Source organism: Mastigoproctus giganteus, chromosome 9 (genome assembly GCF_048544385.1).
Source record: "Mastigoproctus giganteus isolate SK-2022 chromosome 9, ASM4854438v1, whole genome shotgun sequence".
NCBI classification, from domain to species: Eukaryota; Metazoa; Arthropoda; class Arachnida; order Uropygi; family Thelyphonidae; genus Mastigoproctus; species Mastigoproctus giganteus.
In genome coordinates this window covers 200,180,648-200,193,410 of record NC_143583.1, presented here as the reverse complement: position 1 = coordinate 200,193,410, position 12,763 = coordinate 200,180,648, and the positions used below count along the sequence as shown (strand labels likewise).

The 12,763-nt window shown below is 38.3% G+C and overlaps 1 protein-coding gene across 1 annotated transcript in view; it reads left to right on the top strand.

Annotated features, from left to right (window-relative positions):
* The window catches only part of LOC150081017 (sodium- and chloride-dependent glycine transporter 1-like), a 455,858-nt gene that overhangs the window by 102,248 nt on the left and 340,847 nt on the right, over positions 1-12,763 (top strand). Inside the window, exon 6 of the mRNA XM_090380891.1 lies at positions 637-769. Within this exon, the coding sequence (XP_090237017.1) occupies positions 637-769 (133 nt within the window). The remainder of the gene's footprint in view (positions 1-636; positions 770-12,763) is intronic.

Sequence of the window (12,763 nt, the reverse complement as noted above, 5' to 3'; positions counted from 1 at the left end):
TGCAAGGAACCCCGAGGCTTATGCTACACCAGCCAAAAAAAATTTGAGTACTCTGAGAGAGAGAGAGAGAGAGAGAGAGAAAGTAGAAGGGAATCACCAAAAAAGAGAAGAATGGTGATATCCAGCTCAGGACCCTGGGTGTGCCAAGTTTCTTAAGCATTGTTCATTCAGAGCAATAGAACTGTATTTCAACTCCTCTTCTCAGGCGCCTCCACAGCCAGGTGGGCAAGAGCGGCAGTGCATAGCACACGCTTCTTGATTAGACCAGAGTTCGAGCCCGTGACCACCAAATACGAAGGATGTAGATAAGTCAGGGAATGACCACTGCATATCCTCGGAGCAATATGGCCTTAGTTGCTAATGCTCCTAAAAACCAAATAACAACAACTCCCCTTCTCACACGGCCTAGATTCTCAGGATTCCATATCCCACACTTTCCTAGTTATCTGTATTTCGTATGCTGTCTGGGATGAAAATGTAATGGCTGTATGCTGTTATATTTATTATTTTTTAACACAAAGGAATCAGGCATAAATCTCCAAAATGTATGGTTCTTTAAATGTATACTTCAGTTCATGCATTACTTTTGTTACCTTTTCCCCATATAAATAATGCCTTTTTTTTTTTTTTTAACAGACGCTATGTTTTGAATTTAACTAGTGGAATTCATGATCTTGGAAATGTCAAATGGGATTTATCTGTGACTCTTTTGTTTTCTTGGATTGTTATATTCTTGTGTACCATAAGAGGAATCAAGACCTCAGGAAAAGTATGCATTATTATTATTATTATAGTATTAGGGTATTTATTTTCTTAATTAATATTAAGAATTAATATTCTTGCTATTTTATTTTACACATTTGCTGCTGCGTGATGAAATATATATTAGATAGATTTTCATGGAAAAGCCTAGATTTCTGGATATGAACTCAGCTTATTGGATGAACGCTGAAGATTTTTTGTTCATTAATCTTAACCAGACTGCTTTGCATGCAGTGCAAAAAAAAAATGAGATAATAGTTCTCCTGTCTAGACAACACAAACTGTCTTTCTAGACAGTGATGGAAGGACAGTGACCATTGCAGACATTTTAACTAGGTCTATAATATGGCTATACAAAATATTATTGCTGCTTTTTCATGTGAGTGTGTCAGTCCAGCCAAAACCGTTCATTCAAAACTAGTATTTGGCCTCCTCGTGAACCTTGTACCTGGAAAGAAAAATGTCATCTGTAAGCTACTGATTGATCAAACAAAGATATTTTTACAACTGCTTCACATAAAGGTAGGTCTAATGAAGAATTTCTTAAAAGTTATGGATGATGACAGCTTGTGATATTTAAAACTACAGTTTTTGCACGTTAGTAAAGTCAAGCTGACTGGGCTAGCCAGGTGGGTAAAGTGCCTGCCTGGCAACCAAAAGGTCGCGGGTTCGAATCCCACCTCGGGCTTGGATATTACGATGGTGCCATGCTCTCTAGTTGGACCTCACGGCCACGATACACGAAGCAGGAAAAAAACTGGTTCCTTCGTGTATTGCTCACGTTGTACGAAAAAAAAAAGAAAAAAAAAAGTGAAGTCAAAAATCAGAGAAGGTATATTTCCAGTTCAATGGAACTGGAAGCTTGAAAATTCTTCAAGAAAGTTAGTGAACAGATTTTGGGAAAAAAAACAACAGAACAGACAACTGTAAAGTCTTGATTTAGAATTTATTACAAAATCTCAGCTGCAATATTTCTCTAAAAATACACTTCTCCAATCCCATTTAGACCTTTTCTTGGATAACTTTGTATATGTTAGTATTAGCAGTGGTAAACAATGCAATAAGGCAAGTGTCTAGAGCATCAGCCAAAGCAAATAAAAAAGAAAAACTACCCACCTTTTCTGTGCATCCTGTTTGACAATTTGTCTAATACATCCTTCATCCCCTTTGATAATTTGTCTAATACATCCTTAAGTTTATTCAAACTACCCAATTCCATAACATCAGATGAAAGTTTGTTCCAGCAATCAATTACTCTCTGGCTGAAATCAAATTTTCACACATCTATCCTACAACCATCCTTTTTCAATTTAAATTTGTCCCATTATTCATGTTTTCCCAGAAAGAGTAAGGATGCCATCAGCATTTAGTTTACTCAATCCATTTAAAGCTTAAACACTACATTAGGTTTCACAGGTCTAGTTTCCAAGCACTGCAATTTGCAGAACTGAAGTCTTTCTTGATAAGAGTACCCTTTTGTATCTTGATTAACCTTGTTGCTCTTCTGTGCAGCAGTTCCAACAGATCCACATCATTCCTAAAATGAGGCCTCCAGAACTGCATACAGTATTTAAGATATGTTTAACTATTGTGATTCTACAATGAAATAATCACCTTCTTGTCCTTGCTGGAAAAATTCCTGTATGTCATTAACAGAACCTTGCGAGCTGTCCTAGCAATCTCTCTGTACTGCCCAGAGAAGTTCAAGTTGGACTGCTTAATTAATCCTAAATCTTTTCATTCGCCACCACCTTGAATGTGGTATCACCCAATTAGTATGGTATTTTGGGATTAGTGGGACCCATATGCAGTACCTCACATTTAGCAAGGCAAAACCTCAATTGCCACTTCTTGGCCCATATGCCTAATTTTTCTAGATTTTGTGGCAGCAGTATGCCATGATTGCTGTCAACCTTCACACTATATACAAATGTAAATATTAATCAAGAGCTTGTTATGCCATCATCAGTATCATTAATAAACACTGAAAACAGTAAGCAGCCCTGCATTGAACCCTGAGGGACTCTGCTAATAACATTAGTCCAAGTAATAAAAAAAAGCAAATTTCTATGCTTGTATTTGATCATTTATACCCAAACTAGCAAAAACACACAATGTGCTTTTATTCATTACACTACACAGTGTGTATTTTCATCAAGTTATCGTTACCATTGTAAGTAATATTGGTAAGAAACGTTACCAAGGAAGGTGGAAGCTTGATATTCTAGTAGATTATTGCTGGACATTGATCAAAGGTCATCACAAAAGAAAAAGCCATTGAAAAAAAAATTGACTATATTTTTATGCCATTTACAGTAATACTTGTTACAGTTTCATTAAAAAATTTAATTAAGTGTAACCTGCATTCCTTTCTAAATCTGTGGGTACTGGCAGTGCTTGACTCCAAGTTTGGAGTCAATCACTGCCATTTCACTTCTCATCAAAATCCATGAGATTTTCCACTCTTCAAGTGCTAAATTATAAGCTTAAAATTTATTGTCCAGTATTATTTACAAATTAAATAACATTGGATTAAATAGCTGCCCATATCAATGCCAGAGCTTGCACTTGAACATCACACAACACAGAGGCAACCCCCCAAGGTAGAATACACTGGTCCCAAAGGAACTAGTTGTTGTAGATGACTCTATTGTCAGGGAAATGGGGAACATATTGTGCAAAAAGGATAGATGGAACAGGACCAGTGTATGTCTGCCAGGGGCAAAGGTTGATGAAGTTGTAGGGCAGATATCATCCATTAAGGGCACAAAGGGTGATATTGTTGTATCACCCTTTGATACAACAATATTGTTGTATCAAAGGCACTAATGATATTAAGAGTAGGAGACTGGCAGAATTACTTAACAAGACAATGCTGGAAAAAAGCTGTGAGTTAGGGTTAGCATTAGCATTAGTAGAGGCATTTGATGCAAGAAAGCAAGCTTATGCAGCAACAGCCAAAAAAAAAAATAAAATAATAAAATAATAAAAAATAAAAAATAACCACTTCCACTTCACCCCTCTGTTCATTCAAAATATCTGTCCAGCTGAGCATTAAACTTATTTAGGCTATCAACTTCCACGACAAGGGATGGAAGTCTGTTCAACCAACCACCGGCTGGCTAAAGGCAAATTCCCTCACGTCTATCCTACCTCTGTCTTTCCTCAATTTGAATTTATGCCCTCTCAGGTGATTATTCTGAGCAAGAGGAAAAATTCCATCAGCATTGAGCATGCTCAAACCATTCAAGGCTTTATAGACCTCTATCAGATCACCTCGCTGGTGCCTAGTCTCCAGACACTGTAATTTGCAAAACTTAAACCTTTCTTCGTAAGAGCACCACTTTGATCCATTCACTAATCTTGTTGCCCTTCTGTGTACTCGTTCCAGCATCTCTACATCCTTCTTGAAATGAGGCCTCCAGACCTGTATACAGTACTCTATGTATGGCCCGACCATTGCCTTATACAAGGGAATAATCACCTCCTTATCCCTGCTAGAAAAATTCCTATATATATCACTGACAATACACCATGAGCTACTCTTGCAGCCTGTCTGCACTGCTCAGAGAACTTCATATCTACCTGCACAACCACCCCCAGGTCCCTTTCATTCTCTACCACTGTCAGTGTAGTACCACAGAGTTGATATGTTGCTCTGGGGTTGCTGTTTCCCATATGTAGTACTTTACGTGTCAATGTTAAACTTCATTTGCCACCTCTCAGCCCATCTGCTCAATCTTTCCAGATCCTGTTGCAGTAGCATAGTGTCAGTAGGGTCCTTGACAACCCTGCCAACCTTCGTATCGTCTGCAAACTTGGACATTAAGCTTGATATACCATCATCAATATCATTTATAAATACAGAAATCAATAAAGGACCCAATACTGAACCCTGAGGGACTCCACTAATAACATTAGTCCACGATGAGCAGTGTCCGTTGATTACCACTCTCTGTCTTCTCCCCCTCAACCACCCCTTTATCCATAGCAGCAATTTGCCTCCAATGCCATACTGCTCCAATTTGTGCAGCAGTCTTCCATGTGCAACAGTATCAAAAGCCATTCTAAGATCGAAGTATATAATATCAAAATTATTCCCTGCATCCAGTTCTTTTGTGACTGAATCATAGTATCCAAATAAATTGGTCAGCCAAGACTTCCCCTTAACAAAACCATGCTGTTTCCGAGCTATAACTGAAGTCTTGTCTAGATGATCCTGCAGTGCTTCTTTAACCAGTGCCTCCATTAATTTTTTGGGAACAGAAGTTATACTAATAGGTCTATAATTACTTGTGATGCCCTTTGATCCTCCTTTGTGAATTGGGGTCACATTTGCACATCTCCAGTCCATGGGTACTTCCCCTGAGTCCAAGGAAGCTCTCATAATTATGGCTAATTGTTTGCTTACTTCCTTTGCTGCCTCCTTTAATATAACTGGATAGATCCCATCCACCCCAGGTGCCTTTCTTGTGTTTATCTTCAACAATTTCTCCTCCACTTTACTCTCAGTCATTACAAGATTCTCTAGCTTACTGCCAGAGTTGAATGCACCTCTGTCATTCGCTTCACTGAATAACTCCACATGTGTGAATGTCGATGCAAAATATTCATTTAGTTTGTTAGCTACCTGAGCAGGATCATCAACAGTTGACCCATCGACATCAAGTGGACCAATCTGATTCATTCCCTTCTAGAGTTTACATAAGTAAAGAACTCTTTGCTGTTTTTCTTTGCATCCCTTGCCAAAGTTTTCTCGTAATCTGCCTTCGCCTGCCTAACCTCCTTTGTAACTTGGTTACAGATCAACTTGTATCTATCATAGGCTTCTGTGTCACGTGTTAATTTGTATGTATCCCATGCATTTTTCTTCTCTGCCATATGTCTCATTAGTTCATCTGACATCCACTTAGGCCTAAACCTTGATGTTGTTGTTGTTGTTATTTGGTTTTTAGGAGCATTAGCAACTAAGGCCATATTGCTCCGGTGCGGTGGTCATTCCCTGACCTTTCCGCATCCTCCGTATTTGGTGGTGACGGGCTCGAACCCCGGTCTAATCAAGAAGCGTGTGCTACGCACTGCTGCTCCTTCCCACCTGGCTACGGAGGCGCCTACCTAAACCTTGAACAATATTTCTTAGTTGGTATGTAAAGCCTAGTAGCTTCCAAGATAAGTTCTTTGAATGCTTCCCATCCATTTTTAATTTGCTGTTGGTAACATCATCAGTTGGTCCCACTGTATAGAATTTAAATACTGTCTCAGTCCATCGTAGTCGCCTTTACGAAAGCAATAACCCTTCCCTTTACCCCTAATGGTAGTTACCTCTTTGAGTAAATCCCACTTCAGCACACTGTGATCACTGCCACCTAGTGGTTCATTTATCTGCAGATTCTTAATGCATGAAGAATCACTACTGATAATCAAATCAAGAGTATTACTCCCTCTAGTTGCCTCCCGAACATGCTGATGTAGAAAACAGTCATCCAATAAATCCACAAAAGCCTTGATAGTGTGTGAGTGACCAGCCCCCAAATTCTAGTCAATATCTGGGAAATTAAAATCCCCCATTATAAGACTCTCTGATTTACTGGCCCACTCTATTTCCCTGTACAGTTTCTTATTATACTCATCAGAGTCATTAGGCCTATAACACACTCCTACTCTCAATTTTGATCTCCCAATGCTTATGTCACACCAAACTGACTCGACACTGCACTGTCCAGTGATGTCGACTGGCTTCACTTCCTTGGATTTTATGTATTTCTTAACTAATAGCATAACCTCTCCTCCCTTCCTATCCTGTCTGTCCTTTCTGTAGACATTGTACTCCCCAAATTCCAGTTCTGCATTCCTTATATCTGTGTGACACCATGTCTCCGAAATCCCTACAATATGTGCCTTTGATGTTTTGAGCAATACCTCAAATTCATCAAATTTATTTACTAAACTCCTAGCATTGGTGTACACGCAAGTATACATGCACCTGTTCTCTTTTTTAGCTACCCTAACACAACCCATGTGTTTACTTGTACCCCAATGATTCCCAGCAGTCTCTGAAATATTCTGCATCTTATTTTCCGGGCTGCAGCTCATTCCAATAGAAGCTGTGCAAGAATCACTTTCACCTCTGCCAGTGGCTACTGTTAATCTATTAGTCCTTGTATCCCCCCAATCTAGCAGTTTTCCGACCCACCTAACACTGCCTCGATAGCATCAGCAAATATTCTTGCACCCTTTCTATTAAGTATATCCCATCCCTGTAGAAACAGTCTCTCCTGTGAACAAGTACAGACCAGGCTGAAAAAAATTCTACCCCTTGAGCCGTGCACAATCTTTCCAGGGCCGAATTGATCGACAGGGCTCTCATCATATACTCCCTCCTATCGTGTCTGGGCAGAATTGCAGACACTTTCAAATTCAACCCTAATTCATGGCTTTTTTTCAACAGTGACCTGTACTTGTTAATTAATTCCGCCAGTCTCCTACTCTTAATATCATTAGTGCCGAATTTGAAAGTGTCTGCAATTTTGCCCAGACACGGTAGGAGGGAGTATATGATGAGAGACTTGTCGATCAATTCGGCCCTGGAGAGATTGTGCAAGGCTCAAGGGGTTGAATTTTTCTCAGTCTGGTCTGTGCTTATTAACAGGAGAGACTGCTTCTACAGGGATGGGATACACTTAAATAGAAATGGTGCAAGAATATTTGCTGATGCTATCAAAGCAGAATTAGGTGGGTCGGAAAACTGCTAGCTTTGGGGGGATACACATACTAATAGATTAACAGTAGCCCCTGGCAGAGGTAAAAGTGATTCTTGCACTACTTCTGTTGAAATGCAATTGAGCAGCAGCCTGGAAAGCAAGGCAATGGGAAATTCCAGGACTGCTGGGAGTCATAGTGGAACAAGTAAATACATGGACCGTGTTAGGGTAACTAAGAGTAGAAACAGGTGCATGTATACTTGCATGTACACCAATGCTAGGAGTATAGTTAATGAATTCTATGAGCTTGAAGTGATAGTCAAGACATCAAAGGCAGATATTGTTGGGATATCAGAGACATGGTGTCATACAGACATAAGTAGTGCAGAACTGGAATTTGGAGTGTACAATGTGTACAGAAAGGATAGACAGGACAGGAAGGGAGTTATGCTGTTAGTTAAGAAACACATAAATTCTAAGGAAGTGCATCAAATTGATGTTGGTGGACAATGCAATGTTGAGTCTCTTTGGTGTGACATAAGCACTGGGAAAGGAAAAATGAGAGTAGGTGTGTGTTATAGGCCTAATGAATGTGATGAGTATAATGAGCAATTGTGCAGAGAAATAGAGTGGGCCAGTAAATCAGTGTCTTATAATGGGGGATTTTAATTTCCCAGAGATTGACTGGAATTTGTGGGTTCGTCACTCACACACTAGCAAGGCTTTTGTGGATTTATTAGATTGTTTTCTACAGCAGTATGTTCGGGAGGCAACTAGAGGGAATAATACTCTTGATCTGATTATCAGTAATGATTCTTCATGCATCAAGAATCTGCAGATAAAGGAACCACTAGGTGGCAGTGATCAAATTTTTCTGGGAATGTTTTAGTTTGGAACAACACTTCTTCAGATTGATGACATTTTTTTTTTTTTTTTTTTTATACATAATATTGAAGGAGTACTTTTTTTTTAATTAGTACAGTGCACACTACATACCATGCAAGAAAAGTCAAAAATATCTCCTGCCGTGCATGGACAAACCATCCAAGATGCATATAGACAGATAGTTTATGCTGATTACAGATAGTTTATGGCCTTGCTTGAATTAATGCCTTAAACAACCCAGCCCATCCCAGAATTTTAATCCATCAAGTGATGAATCATATGTCGTCTTAGTAAGAATTTGCTGATTATCCTGCCAGGGTTAGTTTTTGAATATTTCTCCTGATTGGGTGCAGTGCCAGATTAAGGCATGGGCTAGCAGGGTCTTTGCCCCAGGGCACCATTCTTTAAGGGGTGCCAAACACAGAAGAAGAAGAAGAAGAATGAGGCAAGAAAAATATATATCCTTAGTAAGAGGGTGCGGAAATACCTTCGTCCGGCTCTGATTGGCCACGAAAATCAAATTATCCTTTTCATTCTTTGCTAAACTCAAAATAATGGCAGTATGTGATGACTAATTAAAAAAAAAAGAGAGTATTTTCACTGAATTTATATCCCCAATACATTGCACCATATGTGGGCACTGTTTCACTGAACAGTTTACCAACACATTAGATATGTGTACAGCTAAATCCATTGCTTCATTTGTTTGATCTCCAGCATTTATTTTATTTTATTACTATTTTTTTATTTTATCTTCTTATTTTTTAAATTTTGTTTCTTATTATTTTATTTAATTTATTTATTTTACTATTTAATTTTTTTTTAGCCAGCGAAGCAAAAGCTAGTAGCTTCCTTGTATTGTGTAGCTAATTCTAAAAATAATTTTTTCCCAAATATGGTTAAATGCGATGCATTAATCACATCCAAGAGCATAGAACAAACACATTAATTAAATTGTGTACGAAAATTGGAAAGATAGCAATTGAAATTCATAAATTTACATGCCCACGTGTAAATTTATGCATCTACAATAATGAGTGTTTGAGTAGTTATATCATTTTAAAATGGGGCTCTTCCAAATGGATGTTTCCAAAAGCAACAAACATTCTGGATGCTATTTGTACAGGATGCCAACCAGTAGAAAAAATTAAGAATCAGAGTTGAATTGATACTTTATTGTGAAAAGACAGATGTTTGACAATTCATGAAATTGCTGAAAAAAGTTAACATTTTTTGTAGAATGTATCAGATCATATTAACTGAAGTCTGGTGATGAGAGGCATTTTGCTGTCTAGTTCATTCCACAATTGCAGATAAATGAGCTAAAAGCAAAATCACTTAGAAACTGCAGGTAACCGATCTCTATAACACAAACTTCATTCTTTTCACAAACACTTAATACTGCTCATTTCCCCATATTTCATTAGTAAAATAAAGTGTAGAATAATCAAAAATTGAGTATAATTGTTATATCCATGTGACAGTGACTTAAACAGCTGCAATTGTTACCTTGGCATACTATATGAGTTTGAAATTCTAAAGATCACAGTCTGTAGCAACCAATAGATAATCAATTTTCAGTAATCTCAAAAGAAAAATGGAATCTAAAGTTCAAATCTGACTTGAATTTATATGTTTAGACAAACAATATCTCAGTTTATAAGAATATCAAAGTATCTCAGAATATCTGTATACAAGTTTATTTTCCTTTTGGTTCCCAAAATCCTAATGTCAGTGTAATTGCTATATTGGGCATTATATAACATCTGATTTAGAACTCATATCAAATATTATTTAATTCTATTAGCACATTTATACTAACAAAGTTTTTGGTGAATGACAGCTATCAGGAGTGATGCAATACTGTTGGTACCCCACTTGATATGATAGAGAATTACTGTTCGCAAACTGTCATGGACACTAAGTGATGATAACACTATATAGTAGTAGTAGTAGTGGCATGTGATGCAAGAAAGCAAGCGTATGAGCTTATGCAACATCAGCCACAAAAAAAAAAAAAAAAAAAAAAAAAAAAAAAAAAATTACAAACCAATCCCCTCTAAATATTTGTCCAGTTCCTCCTTAAATTTATTTAATCTATCAACTTCCAAAATGACAGATGGAAATTTGTTTCAACAATTAACCACCCGCACATCTGTTCTGCCTCTGTCCTTCCTCAATTTCAATTTATGCCCGCTTAGGTTCGTAACCTAAACAAGTGGAAGATTCCCATCAGAATTCAGTGTGCTCAACCCATTCAAGGCCTTATACACCTCAATCAGATCACCTCGCAGGTGCCTAGTCTCCAGCTGCTGCAATTTGCAGAACTTAAGCCTCTCCTGGTAAGAGGATCCCTTCATTCCCCTCACCAATCTTGTTGCCCTTCTGTACACGCTCAAGCAAATCTACATCCTTCCTAAAATTAGGCCTCCAGACCTGAACGCAGTACTCAAGGTGTGGCCTAACCATTGCCTTATACAGAGGGACAATCACCTCCTTTTCCCTGCTAGCAAAATTCTTATATATCATTGACAACACCCCATGACCTGCCCTGGCAGCCTGTCTGCATTGCTCAGAAAACTTCATATCTGACTGCACAATTACTCCCAGGTCTTTTTCATTTTCTACCTCCTTAAGTGTAGTACCACACAGTTGGTACGTTTCTCTGGGGTTACTTCTACCCATAGGCAGTACTTTGCATTTTTCAATGTTAAACTTCACTTGCTACTTCTCAGACCATCTGCCCAAATTTTCTAGATCCCATTGCAGTAACACACTGTCATTAACACCCTGTGAACCTTTGTATCATCTGCAAACTGCGATACTAAGCCTGATATACCTTCATCAATATCATTGATAAATATACAAAACAACAGTGGACCCAACACCGAACCCTGTGGGAGTCCACAAAGAGCAGCACCCATTGATTACCATCCTCTGTCTTCTCCCACTCAACCATCCCTTTATCCATTGTAGAAACTTACCCTTAATACCATTCTGCTCCAATTTGTACAGTAGTCTTCCATGCACAACAGTGTCAAAAGCTTTCCTGAAATCCAAGTATATGATATCAAAATTATTTTTTGCATCCAGTTCCTTTGTAACCACATCTTAATAACAAATCAGATTTGTCAGACAAGACTTTCCCTTAACAAACCCATGCTGTGTCTGAATTATTGCTGCAGTCTTGTCTAGATGATCCTGCAATGCATCTTTAACCAGTGACTCCATTATTTTACCCGGAACAGAAGTTAAACTAACTGGTCTGTAATCACTCGTGTCATCCTTCGATCCCCCTTTGTGAATTGGGGACACATCTGCACATCTCCAGTCCGTGGGGTCCTCCCCTGAGTCCAAGGATGCTCTCATAATTATGGCTAAATGTTTGCTTAGTTGCTTTGCCGCCTCCTTTAATATAACTGGATAGATCCCATCCACCCCAGGTTTAACTTCAACAATTTCTCCTCCACTTTGCTCTCAGTTATTACAAAATAATTAAGCACCCTGCTACAATTTGATAACCTTTTGCCATGTTCAAACCTTAACTCCTCATGTGTGAATGTAGATGCAAAATACTCATTCAGTTTGTTTGCTGTCTGAACAGGATCATCAACAGTCGAAACATCGATATCAAGTGGGCCAATCAGATTCATCCCCTTCCTTTTAGAGTTTATATAAGTAAAGAAATCCTTGCAGTTTTTCTTAGCATCCTTTGCCAAACATTTCTCGTAATCTGCCTTTGCCTGTCTAACCTCCTTTGTGACTTGATTACAGACTAGCTTATATATATCATAGGCTTCTGTGTCACCTGATAATTTATATGCATCCCATGCATTTTTCTTCTCTGCCATGAGTCTGATTAGTTCATTTGACAACCATTTAGGCCTAAACCTTGAACAATATTTCTTAATAGGTATGAAATGTTTAGTAGCTTCCACTATTAATTCCTTGAATGCTTCCCACTTAGAATTTTCTGTTGGTAACATCATCAGTTGGTCCCACTGTACAGAATTTAAAAACCGTCTGAGACCACTATAGTCACCTTTACGGAAGCAAAAACCCCTTCCTTTACCCCTGATGGTAATTATATCTTTAAGTAAATCCTGCATCAGTACACCGTGATCACTGCCACCTAATGGTTCCTTTATCTGCAAATTCTTAATACACGAATGATCACTGCTGATAACCAGAACATGATGCTGCAGAAAATAATCATCCAATAAATCCACAATAGTCTTACTAGTGTGCGAGTGACCAACCCATAAGTGCCAGTCTATATCTGGGAAGTTAAAATCCCCCATTATAAGATATTCTGATTTACTAGCCCACTCTGTTTCTCTGTACAATTGTTCATTGTACTCATTCGAGTCATTAGGCCTATAACACACTCCTACTCTTATTTTTGCTTTCGCAGT